This window comes from Eumetopias jubatus, unplaced genomic scaffold, assembly GCF_037043125.1.
Source record: "Eumetopias jubatus isolate StellerSeaLion01/CBP00866 unplaced genomic scaffold, mEumJub1_p1.0 scaffold_14, whole genome shotgun sequence".
Taxonomy (NCBI): domain Eukaryota; kingdom Metazoa; phylum Chordata; class Mammalia; order Carnivora; family Otariidae; genus Eumetopias; species Eumetopias jubatus.
In genome coordinates this window covers 55,792,560-55,812,068 of record NW_028274820.1, presented here as the reverse complement: position 1 = coordinate 55,812,068, position 19,509 = coordinate 55,792,560, and the positions used below count along the sequence as shown (strand labels likewise).

General features: G+C 39.8%; 1 protein-coding gene across 1 annotated transcript in view; it reads left to right on the top strand.

Annotated features, from left to right (window-relative positions):
* RAPGEF5 (Rap guanine nucleotide exchange factor 5) overlaps positions 1-19,509 on the top strand; it is a 236,092-nt gene that overhangs the window by 124,929 nt on the left and 91,654 nt on the right. Inside the window, exon 9 of the mRNA XM_088018447.1 lies at positions 6,838-6,963. Coding sequence (XP_087874573.1) covers positions 6,838-6,963 — 126 coding nt within the window. The remainder of the gene's footprint in view (positions 1-6,837; positions 6,964-19,509) is intronic.

Below are 19,509 nucleotides of genomic sequence, written 5' to 3'. Positions count from 1 at the left end.
GAGTCATGTAATATCTTCCCATCCCATCAGTCTTTCATCATTTGAGTTTTCTGTTTAAAGTAGGAAAAAAATTTACTTTATGAATTTCTGTGTGAGATTGAATTGTGAAAGAAATGACTCTGTTATGTAGTAATGAATAAGAATTTATCACCATGCATTTGTATTAAGTAGCATTCTGTTGCTGCAAAAGTGCTTACTTGAAAAGTGGGCTCTTTCATCCTGGTTTTCCTTCTCTTTTGCATGATGTTTTATCTAAGTGTTTGAGAGAAAATGATTTTTAAAGTGAAGATAATGCATATAGTGTTTTCATACATAAAATGTGCTCTTTCACCTTTTGTCATGAAGGTTATTCATATATCATCCTTGTAGCCTTTCCTAAGGGACTCCTGTCCAAGCACCATTTTACCACTAAAAGAATGGGCCCAACATTTTTTTGACTCCGTTTATAAAGGAAACAGACTTTAATTTACATTCATAACATTTCTGTCCTCAGACACTGAAAACCACATGAATAGCTTTAATTATACATTACAGAGGTTTTTTGTTTTTGTTTTTGTTTTTTTCGAAGCAGACCTTGAAATAAGGCTCTTAAATAACTCTTCTGACAGTTCCAGATTAATGTTTTATTTTTTTTCTGGCTTAGCAATGTTAGGTAAACTGTTTATAATTAATTTCGTATAGGCAAATTAAGTAGTTCAAGAATGTGAAAGTCTAGATCAAGGGCTGTTACTTATCTTGCTTTTCCTGCCATAACAAAGCTCCCAAAATATATTAATAAATTCATGGGTGTTTCAAATTAAATCACTAAATTACAGAGCTGTGAAAGGGACCCCCAGAGAACATCTGGCTGAGCATGGTACTTTCACAGAGGAATGTCTTAGAAACTATCTAGGGTGTGTGGGTATCTTTCCGGGTTTCAAGTTCTCCAGGGAATGAAGAAGCATTCATAACCCTCCTTGAAGGCCTTTTTTTGATAGTTGTTATGTAAGGAGTGCTGTAGAATTGATTATCTTACAAAAATGCATCTAGAAATTATGCAGAAACCAGAAAATCAAGACAGCAATATTCCTTTTTTAATTATAAGATGCTTTAATTATAAATACGAAATAATTAAGTTGCTCTGAAACCCATTTTTAAAAGTAATAGCATTTTGTGTTTAAAGTACATAATTTGTGCACCCAAGTATCTGGTTCTAATAAAAATGTATTTCCTCATTAAAGAAGAGTCTATATTTAGTATCCTAAACATATGATAAAATAGAATGTTTAGAGTTGTTTAAACACTCATGTTCCCACAGCAACCAAAAAAATAGTTAAGGTGTCTTAAGTTTTCACTACTCAGTCCCACCCTCTTAATCCTAACGATATTATCAGTTGTTTTATTTTATTTTTAAGATTTTATTTATTTGACTGAGAGAGAGACAACGAGAGAGGGAATACAAGTATGGGGAATGTGAGATGGAGAAGCAGGCTTCCCACTGAGCAGGGAGCCCGATGCAGGGCGCGATCCCAGGACCCTGGGATCATGACCTGAGCCGAAGGCAGACTTAATGGCTGAGCCACCCAGGCGCCCCCTATCAGTTGTTTTAAAAGAATATATATGATGGGGTACCTGGGTAGCTCAGTTGGTTGGGCATCCGATTCTTGGTTTTGGCTCAGGTCGTGATCTCGAGTTGTGAGATTGAGCCTTACTTTGGGCTCTGCACTGAGCATGGAGTCTGCTTGAGATTTTTTTCTTCCTCTCCCTCTGCCCCACCCCCCACTCACACATACTCTCTCTTTTTGTCTCTCTAAAATAAATAAATAAAATCTTTTTAAAAAAATAAAAGAATGTATATGGGTCTGTCTCCCATATACATACAAAGGAAAGACCATCTCCAAATCAGAGCACATGGGAGCTTAGCCCAGTTAACTCTGGAACCCGTGCTGGTGAGAAGTAACAGGCTCAGTCTAGTGCCTATTTAGTTCCAAGACACTTTCCTCCTGTGTATCTCCCCTTCTAGCCCCAATCCCACACACACCCTCTATTATACAGGGCTCCGCACTGGGGAGCCGAGAGATGAGGACTAATCCATCACACTGCGGAATAAACAACCACAGCGCAGGTCCTAAGGTTGCAGGGTCATGAGCCTCCTTTCTTGGCTAGCAGGACAGTGTGTTAAACGCTGTCAGGATGACATGGAGAGAGAAGAAATTCTAGCTGGCTGACATCAATGAATTTTTTAGATAACAGAAATTTATTCCTCTAAGTGTCAAAGCTTTTAAAGGATGTTAGTCATTTGTAATATAGGAAATCCACCCCCCAAAGTCTCCTTGTCTTTTTAGTTTAAAGGAGGATATTTAACACCACTGATCCTCTTGTACCCTCTCTAGTATTGATGAAAATGCCTCTTCAAGATCAGCGCATGTATTTAGCATTATATCAGGTTATGGGCTCCATTAAAATCGTGACAAACAGAAATATGCTCCAAGGAGGATGGTTAGTATGTTAAAAGGATCTAAAAATAAAATCAAGTGAGCCCTTAGTAATGCTTGACAATCTCATTCTACTTCCCTTGTCCCGTTTCCTCCCAAGTCAGGAGGGGGCAAACCACAGTTGACTCCCTATTTTTGTAAGTAAAGTGTTATTGGAACACAGTTGTGCTCTTTCACCTACCTATCGTGTGGGCTGCTTTTGCACTAAAACTGCAGAATTGGGTAGTTGCATGAGAGCCCACATTGCCCACGAAGCCTGGAATATTGACACTCTGGCCCTTTACAAAAAAATTGGCCAACCTTGCCACTGAAATGACCACTACATGTAGCCTTCTTTTCTTATACCTCCATAGCATCTTCTCATATTCCCTACTCTCAGCTAATAACTTGACTTCTTTTTTTGGGAAATAGAAGCATCCAGAAAAGAATTTCCAGGAGTGCCTGGGTGGCTCAGTTGGTTAAGCATCCAACTCTTGATTTCAGCTCAGGTCATGATGTCAGGGTCCTGGGATCAAGCTGTGTGTCCAGCTCCCTGCTCTGCTGGGAGCCTCCTTGAGATTCTCTCCCTCTACTCCTCCCCAACCTCTCACATGTGCGAGTGCTCTCTCTTTCTCTCTCCCTCTCTCAAATCTTTAAGAAGTAAAAAACAAAACAAAACAAAAAAAAAAAAAACGGAGGCGCCTGGGTGGCTCAGTCGTTAAGCATCTGCCTTCGGCTCAGGTCATAATCCCAGGTCTCTCGCTGTGTCTCTCTCTGTCAAGTGACTAAATAAAATCTTAAAAAAAAAAAAAAAAGAATTTCCACATTTTCCTACCACCAAATGTGCCAGCCTACCTGCATATTTATCCCTGTACTTCACCTGCCCTCCTGCTACAGTGAGTGAAAAATTCACAGTCCTCTTTCTGATAGATCTTTATACTCTCTTTGCACCTGAAGGCATTACTCCTAAAAATGCCCCTTCTCCGTCCTGCATCATGAGGTTTCCCTCTGTGCTGGGTGATTTCTAATAAGATAAGTAGACTGGAACATCCCTCACCATAAACAAGCAAGCAAGCAAAACTTTCAACATCACTCTTTAGCTAGTGTCCTGTTGCTTGTAACAAAACTCAGAAGAGTTGTTGCTCATTCTTTGTTAAACCCCAAGCTAATACAGCTTTTTTCCCTACCACTTTTTTGGTCAAAAAAAACTATCATCAAAGTCACAGATTACTTCCATCAAATTCTGTCAAATCTGTCATTTCGAACCCATCTTACTTGATATTTCAGCAACATTTGATACAGTTTTTCTCTCTCTCCTCCTTGAAACACCTTCTTCACTACTCACCAGCTTCTCCTCTTGGAGCCACTCTGTCTCCTTTTCTGACTATTTGTTGTCTTTCCAATATCCAAACAGGGGACTCAATTCCTGGATTTCTTCTCTTCTTTGCTTACATCACTGGTAACCTCTCTTACTCCTCTGGTTTTAAGTACCATCTACATTGATGCATCTGAGCCTCCAAATGGCCAACCCGGGAACACCACTTAGATACCTTATGGGCATATTCCTTCCCAGACATTCTTCCCCAGTCTTCCCAATCTCAGTAAACGACAACCCTACCTTTCCAGTTGCTCAAGCTAAATACCTTGGAGGCAACAAAATCTGTTGCTATACCTTTAGAAAGTATTCAAATTCTTTTTTTTTTTTTTGAAAGTTTTCAAATTCTAACCATTTCTCACCATCTCCACCACTACCACAAATTCCAAGACTTTGCTTCTCTGAAGACCAGTCTCCTTATGGGTCTTCTGGTTTCAGCTGCTTCTTCCCACCCAACAATGTTTTCTCAACCCAGAAGACAGAATGATGTTGTTAAAATGTAAGTCAGATGATGCCAGTCCTACATTCAAAACCTTCTAAAAGATTTCCATCTTGTTCAGAAAAAGAATCCAAACTCCTTACCCAGCCTGTAAGGACACGATGTGATCTGGCCCCACACCACCTCTTTGGTGGCCCCACCAGTGTCCCCCATACCAACTCGGGGTCAGCCACGCAGTTTTCTTTACTCTTCCTTGAACATGCCGATCACACCCAGGCCTCAGCACTCTTGCACTTCTGTTCCTCTGCCTGACATACTCTTCCTCACTTCTTTTAGATCTCCATTCAAATCTCATTTGACTAAAGAATCCTTCCCTGACATGTCTTGTCTTGGTAACACTCCAGTCACTTCTCTTCCCCCTTGCCTGCCTTATTTTCCTTCCTATCATATACTACTAGATGATATATTATATCTGTATATGTTATATAATGCACATCCCCTAGTGAATGTAAGCTTCATGACAGGTGGGGTTGTTTTTGTTGTTGTTGTTGTTCAGTACTATATCCCTAGAACCTATAGCTCCTAGCTTGTGCTTTTTGCTCAAATGAAATCTATTGAGTAAGTAAGTGAATGAATGAGTGAATGAATAAAATAGGGAGCTGGGAGGGCATATATGGGCAATATTAAAAGGAGAATATAATAAATATTGGTGTTTAAATGTTTGAAAAATTATCATATTGAAAAGAAATAGACATAGTTTCAGTTGCTTTAAAAGGTAAAACTAGGGGCACCTGGGTGGCTCAGTCGGTTAAGTGTCTGGCTCTTGATTATAGCTCAGTTTGTGATCTCAGGGTCTTGGTGTCAGGCTCCACGCTCAGTGGGGAGTCTGCTTGTGGATTCTCTCTCCCTCTCCCTCTGCCCCCCTCCCCACTCACTAGCTCTCTCCCCCTCTTTCTAAAATAAATAAATAAATATTTTTTAAAAATAAAAGGGGTGCCTGGGTGGCTCAGTTGGTTAAGTGTCTACCTTTGGCTCAGGTCATGGTCCCAGTGTCCTGGGATCGAGCCCCGCTTCGGGCTCCCTGCTCCACGGGAAGCCTGCTTCTCCCTCTCTCTCTCTCTCCCCCTGCTTGTGTTCCCTCTCTTGCTGCCTCTCGCTCTGTCAAATAAATAAATAAAATCTTTTTAAAAAAACAAAAAAATAAAAATAAAAGACAAAACTAGTACTCCTGGATTTAAGTTGAATGATTTCAGAGTTTTATCTAGTGTGGTAAGGGACTTTCCAGCAACTGTGGCTCTCCAACAGGACACAGGTTGTCTTAAGATAACCTGAGATCCCTGTGCAAGAAGCCTTGGAGACGACCTGGAGGCCCGCTTGTGAGGGATGTTTTAAAAATAAATAGCTGACTTTGGGGGAGGAATTCCACTTGCTGTCTCCTGGGAATCTGTGATTTGGGCCACTTGAAGAATTTTCTGTTTCCTTCCTAGTTGTTGGAGACACTGCTAGATAAGAAACTATCTTTGCCCATGGGAATAAAGATAATAGTCATTGTTTTACATGGATGATCCCATTTCTTTGATGCCCGCTCAACAAAATGGGTATCTTTGGCACAATTAAGACCATGAAGCTGAGCATCACTTTCTGTCCCCCCTTCTCCATATTTGGTCCTGTTGCTAAGTCCTTTCAAATCCTGTAGTTTGTATTGTAGATTCTCATCTTTTGACTGCTCCTGCCAAGAGTAACTTCAGATTTCATTAGATCATGTCCTCATATGTCAGTATGAACAATTTTTTTTAAAAGAATTTGAGCAGAAACAGTTCACAATTTGTGTTATAATGAACATCTTTTTTTTCTAATCAAAGTCCCAGATTCTCCTCCTTTGTATTATTGTTACTTAGGTACTTTTGCATAATAAAAAATGTGATGCTTTATGGATCATTTCCAATCCCTGATGACATTTGAAGCTTTCTTTTTGCAGTTTATTTTTAATAAACTTTTTTTTCACTGTATTTATGCAACATTGGAGGTATTTTGCTAACAATGTCCCATAGTAATTTTCCAGTTGTTAAAAAAAAAAAAATCCGGTGATCTTGTTAAACTGTGTATTTGTACGTGGAATAATCTGGTGGAGCGAAAGAATTAGGAGCTTGTATACTGTTATTTTTAGTACTCTGTATCATTTCACCCTTTTTGTCAGAGTGGTTCCTGGCTAACTTTCCCATGAGTTTTTAACCTCTTGTGAGGCTTTGCTTATGTAACAGGAAACAGGCTGTCAGGAACAAATACTGGCATATCAGAAGCACACTTCAGTCACAAATGATTTAGTTTGCTCTGCCCTTCTCTCTCTTAAAGTGGACCGATACATGATCTCAACTTTAAGACTTGTGGTGTGGCCTTCCTAGGTTAAAATCATTCAGTTTCAGTTTTGGAAAGGCAACATATTTGACCAAGACCAGGCATTAGTCCAGGCAACAGAGAAGATGAGCTTATCATAAGGCGAATTTTGCAGTGGTGTCATGTCCTGGGACTGCGGATTTAAGTATATCTTCGCTTTTTCCCCAACTCTTAAGGCAGGAGTGATGTGCAAACTTCAGGAGAGAGATGACATCGGACGAATTGAACTGGTCCAGAAGCTGGCAAGAGAAAACTGTCAGTTTCTACAGACAGACAAAAAAGAACAGGAGAAATCTGAACACGTAAGCCCTTTTTCTCTTGGGGACACAGGTTTAAAGGGGGTGAAAAATGTTTCCGCCTGGTTGTATGTTTGAAGGAAAAGATATTTTAAATTCTTTAGTTTTGTTTTTTCCCCAAAAAATCGTCCTCCTTAGTAAAAATAACAGCTACTCATAACTCCAAGCCTGGATTTATAATTACAACACTGGATTTATAAGAGAACTCTCCTCAAAAGTAAATCTTGTAGAAATAGAAGAATACATGTAAGCAAATCTATGAATGCTTGTCTATGATTTTGATTTGATGGCTTTCAAGTTTGACTTTGGGAATTTGACCACATCAGATAGGTTGTGGAATACGAATTTTGAAAGAACATTCTGATGTACTTTTATGTTGAGTATGGCATGGCTCTAGTTACCAAACAAATGTACCCTGAGTCAGTAGAAAAAGGTAAGTGTAGAGTAACAGATTATAGATGCTTTTACCAAGTGGGAGAGTCAGAAGGGAGTTTTCCCAGTATCTTATGAATGTTTGTGTTCCAACAAAAGTTCTATTGTTTGCATGGAGTTAAACTGGAGGAAAGGGACGCTCTGCTCGATTCTCCTGAAAGCAGTAATTCAGATCGAGCCTTAGAGCTGAGAATGTTGCCCTCATGCTGGGGGTACAATGGCACCACTTTCTTTGTTGTCTGACTTTTTGTGGTTGTTTGTAAAACTGCGCTCTCAGTGCTCAACTATCCAGGGTTGCTCACGAAGGGGAAAATTCTTCAGTGCTTATAAACATGTCTTCCTCTGACTTAAATTTTTCCTTGGAATTTTATATCCAACCCCTTCCAAAGGGGAAAAATTGCTTCATGCTTTTTCTGCCCTAAGGCCCAATATAAACACCAGGGTTTTATTGAGCAGGAGGGGAGGTAAGATGTTCAAGGGAGCAGGCTGTTTAGTTGAACATAACATGTCTCTTAACAGTGCAACATCAGATGATAATAATTGGTGTCTCAAGGGGGAGAATAATCAAGCAGTTTCAAAGCCTTGTAACTGAGCTGTTTCAGGGGTGACCATCGACTTTAAGTGGGAGTGGACATCTTAGGAGCCTTCACTTCACTAGGTACTATTGAAGACTTGTTTAAATTGTTAAAAGTACCCTGACGGTTGACTATATCAAACACTGACTCTTAATCTCTGCCATGTCCTTAGAATATTTGAGTATCCTAATGTGTGACTTAAGTTTCTCAAAACAGTGTTCCTTTTGGTTCATTTTAATTAGAAGAGCAACAGTTTTCATATGCCATATTTTGTTGATTTCAAAATGCATATTTCCCCCATGTTTTAGCATCTCAGAAATCAGAGTAAGTCTTAATGATTGATGATAGGAAAACGCATCATAGTTTAACTGTGAGCATTTTTCTTTCCTAGTGGTCCTTAAAATGAATGATATATTTTACAATGAATTGCATATTCAATTCAGTGGACCAGTGACAGCCTGAGGGTAAGGCAAGATCTTTCAAAGCCAAACTAATAGTAGAGTACCAGTTCACCAAGGCTAGAAATCATCAGCCTCAGGCCACAAACAACGTTAGGCTTATTTTAAAAGATATCAGTATTGCCTTTGCCTTGTATTTAGTTCAATCCAGAATATTATAGTTAAAGCTAATGAGACTATCGTACCCCCCCAAATATATATTAGAAATCCAAACTTGGTGCTGGTAATTGTAAACACTTCTAACATGAGGCAGAAATTTAGTGGTAGAAGATTAACAGCTTTGCTTATGATTGTCTACTATTGCTATCTACTATCCCTACGGTTATCTAAAATGAAGGTTTAATCCTTCATCTGAAGACTGTAAAATAGAACACTAAGGTTTGTTACTTCTGCATGAATGTCATGATATGAATGCATTAGGAGCTCTGACAGTGTTTATGCTCCTGGGAGGAAAGATGGTGTATAAATCAGCATTGGAATTGTGACATTTGCTACATCGACTTCTCCTCCTGAGTAAGGAGAGGTGAATATTCAGGCTCTTTCTTCCTTAGTGATGAATATAATCCCAGCCATTCTGCCATGTCCCTCCTGCAGGATGACAGCAGTTGAACTAATCAGCTCTTGCGACTGATATTGATATCGTGTTCCACTCTGTGGTTTATTTGATACGAGATGTTTACACTTGCTGCAATAAAGTATTAGGAACAAAAACCATCTGGTAGATGGATATATCTGACTCATTTAGGTCTTGAGCATTTGATGTAGCTCCACCTTTGCTCACCCACGGCGTTCACCGTGTTCATGAGGTGGGTACAGCATTTGCCTCTTTCCTGCCCTCGCTCTCTTTTCAGTGCTAGTCATCTGCTCTGGCTCATGAAACCTCAGTTATAATGCGCAGGATGTACAGAGGAAACCACAGTTTACCTAATGTAAACCCAGGCCTGCAGTTTCTTCTTGTAATAACAGTACCAGTAATGACCAAACCCCAGAGTTACATACAGATTTCCTTTCTTTGATGATTTTAAAATGCTTCATCTACCTCCTCTGCCATTCCTGGGCCAAAGGTATTTAAGTAGACAATGGTAAAATTTGAGTTAGAGTCTAAGTTACCCATGGAGTTTGTTTTTGGTTTTTTTTTTTTTTAAACTAAACTGCATTGCTTCTCCAGTTCTAGAATACCACATCCCTTTAAATATGTATGTGCCAAAATGAGAAATCCACTTTAAAGTACTACTGAATAGAAAAAGAATAAACCTTTTGTTGCTGGTACATCTTGTTACAAATAGAAGGAGCTTCAAGCTTTCTGAGTAGGCATTTCTCATATTTTCTCAAACTGGTCAAGACCATGATTATAAATGCAGCCAATTAGAGATACACTTCACTCTGAGCTTTTGCCCAGGTATTTCTGAAAGAAAAATATTTGAAGGTATAATTACCACAAGTTTCTCAGGAAGCACTTGGTTGTGTTATTTTACATTAACAAGCTGTCGGCAAAATTAGCCAACACTCATTACTAAGTGTCGAAAATCATTATGTGAGAACTTTAAGAAGGGGACAGAAATTGATTATTTCTTCTAAACATTATGATAGTGGGATTAAAATTTGGTCATTAACCCTTTAAAGTAATTACTTCTTTTGTAGGCATCACATTTCCTGGTCTTAATCTAATTGTATTAATAGGGGGAGGGGCATGTGTTACCAAAGGGGGACTTTCAGCTTGACCTGGAAGGCTGACTAATGGCCCCCACAGGGTGGGACAGGGCAGAGCCTGGAAGACAGAGGGACGAGCAAGAATGCACATGACTTGAGCACTGGGTGATTCATGGGGACTAAAGGGGAGTGGGTTGTGACGGAGGCTTCTGGTCAGCTGCGTAAGACCTGGTAAGCCACTGTAAGGAGTTTAGACTTGCCTTTCTGGCAAAGGAAGCCATCAAAGAAGGGAAGTGGCACAATCACATGGAGTCTTTGTAAGATTTCTTCGGCATTGGCTTAGAGGAAGAAATGAGTGGAAAAGAGGAAAGTGTTAGAGAGAACCCTTGGAAGACTATTGTAGTGAGTCAGGTGCAAGATGAAAGCCTGAACCAAGGTGATAAATGGGAAATGAGAAGGCTGTAGATGTAGATCATAGATGGCAAAATCGGCAGGATTTGATGACTGGTAACAAGGAGGTGGGAATGTGTGTTATTTTCTATTAAATGGTAGGCATAAGAATGTTATGTTTAGCAATAGAGTGGTGACCAACCACTCTATTGGTCCAGAAAGCTACAAGACATTTACCTTGCTTTTGTGTTCCTGCAGTATGTTTCAGGTGTCTGAGATACATGCTAAAGCGCAGAGTGTTTATCTCATTGGCAAATTGTGAGGTGGGGGTTCTGGCTAGCATGGGAACTACATAAACCATCTTCTCAGACCAGACCTTTTGAAAATACCTTGGGCAGACAGAATCTCTGGTAGCCCCCAAATGAACTGGATTATTTAGCCAAACTTTGGCATTTGCTGCAATGATGTATGTGCCTTCTTCAGAATTAAGTGTGATTTCAGGAATGCTCTCTTGACCCATATAGTCTGAATGCTGTTATTTTAGAGTATTCTGGGTTATTTATTCATTGAGTATACCTTTAGTAAAGCCAGTGTCATAGGGGATTCAGAATAGCTATGTGTCGGCTACCCTGAAGAAGTATAGTCACGTTGTGGAAAGAAGACATTGACTCAGATAACTGAGATAGAAGGAGACAGTATTGGTCAGCCCCAGAGAGATGCAGAGAAGTTAGAAGAAGAATTTCCACCTGGGGAAACAGGATTCTCTCTTACAGTGGAGGTAAAGTTTGATGTGGACCTTAAAGTAGGTTTGGGTTGAATTAAACGATTCAGATTGAAGAAAAGCATTGCTAGCAGGGAGAACAGCATTAGAAAAAGCACAGAGCTGTCAAAGTGCAAGGTGTTTTTGAACATCAGAAGCCATTCTGTGTCACCAGTGTACCACAAGTGGGGCCAAGGGGCAAGCTGATGATATTGGGACCAGACCATGGAGGATTTTGAGGGCTGAAAAGTTTTACTTCATTCTAGATGTAACGAGAAATCATTGATGACTTGGTTTTGTTAGTTTTCCTAGAAAAGGAGGAAGGAGCCGGGGGCTCTTGTGAGGTAAATGATGTCATTCAGTTTGACACATTAGAAAGCTGAGGCTGATGAGTGCCTAGGCAGAGCTGGGCTAAGAGTAGATTCAAGTCCCGATGGCTTCTGGGATGCATCTTCTCTCCACAGTCATTACTGGAGGGAGGGCTGATCTGAGGCCAGGAAACCAGGACAACAAGAACCATGATAATCCCTAGAAAGTGGAAAGAGGCAGGACAATTATGTATTGAAGGGATGGTGGGGGCAGATACGGGAGGGATTAAAGAAAAGAGAATGCTAAGGTGCTTGCTTAGTTTGAGTCCTAACTTAGATTTGAAAAGCATGTAAACTATTCATATTTTCGTATCTGTGAGATAACTGTATTAAGGTATTTATCTAGAGGTGGGTCCTTTTTTTTTTTTTCTTTCCTGGAATACAACCATACTCTTGACCAGAAAACCAGAACTATTTTTTCCTACCATGTAGCTTTGTAGTGTATTAACTTGTAGAGTAGAAATGCCAGTAGTGGCTGCTAAACCAAGTTCCTCGTTTCCAAACTGCAGAAGCGTGGATCTGTGGAATGTATGTGCTAAGCAGCCCTTTCCCTAGGGACTGGGCCCATAGCCTGCCCTCCCCCCACCCGCTTTCTTCAGTTCCTTTGTTAAGTCTGAGGACCCACCCTACTTCCTTCCCCTTTTCTCATTCACTTCTGAAAAATGGGTGGGATGGGGATTTTGCTGAAACCGAATCTTGGCATAGCCCGCTGCTAGGGTAGGGTCCCTATCACTCAGCCTCTACCGGGGCTTCCTTTTCCCTGTTTCCTGCAGCCTCATCCTGGAATTCTGCCTACGTCAAAGGGTCCCTTGTTCACGGACGACTAGGGGAGAAGTGGTTTGGGGTATCCTGGCAGCTGTCCCTCTTATTTCATCTATTAAAAGTTAGTCTCTGCCTCTTTTCCAACTTTCGTTTGGCCTCTTACTTTTTTAAAAAATAAGGCTAAGTATCAGGTGAAAGCCCTGTTTTTACTCTATATGAAATACTGAAAGCAAAGCTGGTTTTACCATTCTTTATTCAAACTTGCATTATATATCTAGTGAAGTTAAGAGCAATCATGGCATTATTTAAAGTGTATCAGTAATTTCGTTTAACCAAGAAACTACTTAAATACAGAGTTTTACAACATCACTGCTTAATAACGAAAGCCGGGATTCAGATGTGATAGGCAATTCATCATATATTAGGTTGCCCACCTATAAACTGAGAAATTGCTATATAGAAACGATGTTGTTTTTCTTAATAACAGAATCTTGACTTTGTGTTGGTTTGGTACTAAAGTACCTTTTCATAGGAGAGAGATGGCCTTGAATGAACATCAGTTTTAGTTCATTTTTGATCAGGATTAATGTGGCCACAGAATAACACAAAAATGGCAGAAGGGAGTTTGTGCCTCTAAGAAGTTTACAGTTGATCTGGAGGGGACGGGGAGAATTCACACATGGAAAACAAGGAATCATCCAAGACAGTATTTAATCAAGTGTTTAAATACTTTCACAGGCATTGAGAGAGAAGAAAATATCTCTAATAAACATTTTTCACAAATGCAACAATCTGTGCTCTTCTCCATTAGACGGCAAGCTTTACAAGTTTGGTTCCCTCCATGCGTTCTTTAAATTCTAGTTTTGTTGGAATTTTTATCTATCTGTTTATCTATCGATAGACAGATAGATAGATAGACAGACAGACAGATAGATAGATAGATACTATCTATCTACTTACTTACTTACTTACCAGAAGAATGGCAGCCAAGCTGCCCGTGAAAGCTATGTGCTCATGCTGTCTGGTTGAGCCATCTGCTCATTAGCTATATTTTTAAGTTCCCACAAGAAGCCCACTGCAAGTCCCGACATTTATTTTTAAAAAATGAGTTTCAGCGTTTTTAAAGAGAGGGATTTGTCATTACAGTATTTGTTTATTTTTCTGAAAATACTCAAGTTTATTTTAAAAGGCCCAATTAGGCAAAGTGGTAGTGGCTCTGATAGGTTTATCAAAATCACATTCTTGAAGATCTTGTATTCCCCCTTGGGACAGATGCTGCTGCCTAGGTTTATTAAGTTCTTATTCTTATAAAATTAAAATAGCCATATCATCTCTAGAATGTCTGAGATATCATTAAAATGAGATACCAAGAAATAGGTTACTTTTCTTTGGTTTATGGCCCCCTCCGTGGGCATATCTCACTCCAGACCCTGAGCAACCTTACATTCTTTCCTATTCTACCCCCATCAAGGCCTGATCTGCACTACGATTAATAAAACAATATTATTACCTTCCAGATGGTTGTCTGATTAGATCACACTGGAAATCTTTGGTAGTTGAGTTCCATTCGAGTTTCTGATGGATGCTTTATGACAAAAAGGTAGGGAAAAGATGCGCAGACAGATGGACAATCCTTCACAGACAGTCTTTCATGACAACTGTGTACTACTGAGGCTTGGAGAAATAAAAACATGAAGAGATCTCAGGGAGAAGGGAGACATCGGTACCAACTTAAAATGTGCTTTCATTCTCGCTGGACGCCCTGATAACATCACTGCCTTTGGAGAGCTAACACTGCAGGAAATTCTGAGGCTGAATTCACAGTTACCTGGGGGGTAAGCGTTATGCAGAGTGCTATGGAAGCCTGTCACAGGGAGCTCAACGGGTCTAGGGAGACATGCACAGGTCCCTGAGGAAGAGAGACTCTGAAGGGCCCGAAGCATTACGAGGAGAAGTGAGGAAAGACAGGCGTTTCAGGCGAAGGAAGCGCCGCGTGCTGAGGACGATGTGAAGGGCTCACGCACAGAGAGGATGCTGCAGCTCCAGAGGCAGAACCAAGTGGCCGGAGCATGGCACCCAAAAACTGTGTGCTATTCACAAAATACCTTTGAGCTCTTGTGAATTTAATATGCAAGAGAGAAAAAGGTGATTACGTTCAAATTTTGGAGATTGCTCTACTGCACCACGGGAATGGGTTTGTAGGAGAAGAATGGGTCACACTCACTCCCTTTTCTCATGGTCCTCTCTGTTGGTTTTACATGAAGCAGTCACCCGCATCAACTAAGGATTTCATGTGAGGAGCTCAAGTCCAGACTTGAGCTAAGTCCCTGGGAAGACAGAATGTCCAATTATAGCTCAATTCTAGTTCATTAGCTTTACCCTAAAATATACCACTACATCATCATTTTCTTAAAAAAGTTGACTGTGATTTGGTCCTGTTTTTATAGAAGTGAATTTTGAGCTTGCATGTCGTATGAATACTTTCTGTTAATGAATACTACACAGGCTTGTATGTTCACTCTAAATATACACTCTGCTGTATGATATTTACCTCATACTGATTCAGTCAAAGTTTGGTGATTTCTGAGTGATTCAAATACTTCAGTTGATAAAGATGAGGAAGACAAATGTAGAAAAGATTTCCATGTAAGATGCAAAGAACTTTTTTTTCCTTTTGCAATGGGAAATGGATGGAAAGGAAAAAATTCCATCTGGCATACAGCAGCCCTAAATGTTGTTTTAAGATAGCAAAAATAGAAGATTGCTTAAAATAGCATAACAGAACATAACAGACTGTGGGCCAGTGTACCGTACATATTTCTCTGATAAATCACATTAAATACCTGTATTTTACTTGAAACGTGACCATGTTCTTAATTTTCATTACATAAAAATTTGTCTTTCATTTAAAAAAAAAAGTCCATTCCATGGCTGAAGCAGAAAAAACTTGTTTTAGTCTGTAGAAATTGATGTACAGCACTTAGGTTTACCTGGAATAGGTCTCTTAATTTGTTGTTGTTGTTGTTGTTGTTGTTTTCAAGTACTTTACTACTGTACTAAAAAAATGGAGAAATAGGGTATGGCATGTAGATTCATTTAGGGTACATTTGTATATAATTAAGTGAACAAGGCTCAACAATTTTAACAAACCCTTGTAAATGTCCTCTTTATTCAGGTTCCAGGAATGGGCTGGGCATGATGGAGGCAAGCTGAGTCAGAATAAAAGATGAGGGGCTCCTGGAGATCCAAGAAACACATAGAGAGAGAGAATAATGGTGGTAATAAGACAATTAAGATGGCAGGAAGTGGCTTCGGGGTAGGGATTTGTAAGGAGGCTCATGGAAACTGAATGAGTCATAAGAGCATATCTTGGTGATTGCAAAAGTGGGGGTAGGGTAGAATATGTCAAGGTAAAATTTTGGCCCTGTGTAGTCAGTGAGGGGAGAGAATGGTACTTTAGGCAAATGAGTCTTTAAACCTTTCATGATCTTGCCTTAGCTAGGATTTATAGAGGTAAAACAAGCTTCATATTGATACTCATATGAATAGAGAAGTCTAACGATCCCCACATGGTGCCATGCATAATAAAATCCCAAACTGAATTTTATGCTTGATGGATGCTATCACTTTTTCCCTGCTCAGTGAACTTACTGTTATTACAAGTTGGGGGATTGTGATGATGTGTTATTTTTTGCAATCAGTCTGAGTATCCTGGAGTTTTCCTCTGAGAGTCATAGCCATTGGAAAGAACTTTAGATGCCCTGTGTCTTGATTGCTTGGGTAAGAAAAAACTTGCATCAAAAACTGGCACCTGCTAAATAGGATTATAAAGAGTTTCCTCTAAAATGGGCAATAAATACTATACAATCCATTAATTCTGTTGGAAGTCGGTTAACCACAAGAAAGCTTAGAAAAATTTGCATTGATAATATTCTTCTAGTAAAATAGATACCTTTTAACTTCTGTTATCAGAAGCAAAAAAAATCATTAATAAAAAGAATAGCTAGAGACCTTTCAGGTTTGTTAGAGAAAGTTGCGATTCAATCTTTGTGTTTTTATATGTGTTCCTAAAGATGGATTTTGTGGAGACCTAAAGTGAGGTTAGCCTGATTGAAATGACCCTTGCCCCCATAAAATATTTGTGATGAACTGTTTCTCCCCTGCTTATTCGCAGTTACCCTATCAGAAAATTAACACAGCAACTCCTGAAAGGCACAAAAAATTTTGTCAGCAAAAAATGAATGGGATCATCCAGTGCTTCTCATTAAATACCCATGGGGAGTCAGAGATCCAAAAATTAAACTCCGTATTAAAACAATACTCAGATACAACTCTAAAAACATGGGAACCAAGAGGGTAATTGAAGCCATGGAGATAATACTGTCTCCTCTAGTAACTTGTATGACTGGAATGTTAAAAGATGTAAGTGAGTACAATTACAGAAAATAGAATGACAGACACAGTAGCACACATGGGCCCAAGTTGGCGCTGATTTATACCTACAGGTTTGAGGTTAAGGGATAAGCCATCAAGGTGGTAAAGGGAAGAATTTGAGCTTGGATGAGGCTTCAATCCAAGAGAGGAAACCTTGGAATGAAACAGAGACCCAATTTTATTCTGATTGTCTTCTGAGGAATATACTTTAATGCCAGATGCTTGTGGACAGAAACCTTTCATGACTTGTTGAACTATTAAATGCCATTTCCATTATAATTTGGTAATCAAGTCTGACTTATCTCAATTTTAAGTAGATTCCATTTACATCCCAGCTCAGTAAATCTCAAATTCCTGTCCTTCAGTATTACTCATAATCTTGGCATAGGGAAGAGATATGCATAGACCTGAGAAAAGCTCACCACACCCTGGAAAAATCCTTGTTACTGAAGATCAGAGGGCCCTAGGTCTACTCAACACCTGTGGCTGCTTATTCTCCTGTGCCCCACCTGCTATGGCTTGCCACTCATGCATCTTTGCCCCAACCTCTGCTCTTATGTACTGTATCTGGCGACTTCAGAATCTTTGGGAAAGAATGTAGTGAAAGAGATTTCTGTTGGTCCCTTTTGGCCTAAACCTAAGTTTTGAGACTACTTCAGTCCAGAATAGAAAAGCCAGGAATAACTTCTCTTCCTTCTGAGTGACAGAGGGGAGCAAGCTGCAGGCATATCAGTCTGGGGGCCCTAAAAACAAGAGTTAGGTAACCCAGGCTTATGGAAGACCCAGAGTGAATTGAATATGCATTCCTTGGTTGAATGTGGTGACCCCTCTACACTGGCGAATTCGGTAACTTCCCTAACTGCACTGAGATCATCAGACAGAAGCCAGCATCCCTCATCAGACATTTAGCTTGTCCATTAGCAGCTTATTTCAGATTCCCATGCTTGAGCTCATAGAGATGATTAGAAAGAATCCTACCAGGTGAGGATGGGTGGCACCAAAATAGCTCTTTAGCTTACTGCTACAAGTAGTGATCATTTAGCCATTACACATAAAATTAACTTCGTTGAGGGCCAGATTTTTAAGCTCATTAGAACTTTGTCCTTTTCAAATATAGAGCAAATTTTTAAAATACCTGGCTAAGATTAATTTAGTCTTGCTTTCATTGAGAAAAGCGTTTGTTGAGCAGCTATGAACCAGGCACCACACAAAATAGAACAAGAGTGCGCAAGATCTGATTTGAGCCCCAAAGGCACCCTCTAGTTAGTGAGGGAGAAAACAAAGATGGGAGAGTGAACAGCACTCTGCAGGGGGAAGAAAGAAAGGGGCGTACATTGAATAAGGTATTTGTTTCCAGAGAATTGTTGCCTCACATTCCCTTGAGACATTTGCTAAATTAAGCGTCATCTTTTTTACTTCCTGGGTTATGACTGGGAAAGGACATAAATCATAAAAGGCAAAAGATAATAAATCTCAAATCTAAAGAAACTTACATATTGTTGGCATTTACCATTTTCCCTTCCTCCCACTTTCTAGCTACAAAAAATTTTTTTAAAGATTTATTTATGAGAGAGAGAGTGCGAGTGCGAGCGCATGGGGGCGGGGCAGAGGGAGAGGGAGACAAGCTGTGACTCCCAGCTGAGTGGGGAGCCCAACACAGGGCTCCATCCCAGGACCCTGAGATCATGACCTGATCAAGAGTCAGACACTTAACTGACTGAGCCACCCAGGTGCCCCAACTACAAAATACTTTTTTTTAAATAGTATATTGTATGTAGCTCTGGACCTGTTTTACTGATTGAATTTGTTTCTGAAAATAAGCTTCTTTTTTTTTTTTTAATGTTACATTAATCACCATACATTACATCATTAGCTTTTTTTTGTTTGTTTTTTGTTTTTTAATTTTTATTGTTATGTTAATCACCATACATTACATCATTAGTTTTTGATGTAGTGTTCCATGATTCATTGTTTGCGTATAACACCCAGTGCTCCATTCAATACATGCCCTCTTTAATACCCATCACCAGGCTAATCCATCCCCCCACCCCCTCCCCTCTAGAACCCTCAGTTTGTTTCTCAGAGTCCATAGTCTCTCATGGTTCATCTCCCCCTCCGATTTCCCACCCTTCATTTTTCCCTTCCTACTATCTTCTTTTTTTTTTTTTTTAACCTATAATGTATTATTTGTTTCAGAGGTACAGGTCTGTGATTCAACAGCCTTGCACAATTCACAGCGCTCACCATAGCACATACCCTCCCCAATGTCTATCACCCACCCCCACTCCAGCAACCCTCAGTTTGTTTCCTTGAGAGTAAGAATTCCTCATATCAGTGAGATCATATGATACATGTCTTTCTCTGATTAATTTATTTCACTAAGCATAATGCCCTCCAGTTCCGTCCACATCATTGCAAATGGCAAGATTTCATTCCTTTTGATGGCTGCGTAATATTCCATTGTATATATATCTATACCACATCTTCTTTATCCATTCATCTGTCGATGGACATCTTGGCTCTTTCTACAGTTTGGCTATTGTGGACATTGCTGCTATAAACATCGGGGTGCACGGACCCTTCGGATCACTACATTTGTATCTTTGGGGTAAATACCCAGTAGTGCAATTGCTGGGTCATAGGGTAGCTCTATTTTCAACTTTTTGAGGAACCTCCATACTGTTTTCCAGAATGGCTACACCAGCCTGCATTCCCACCAACAG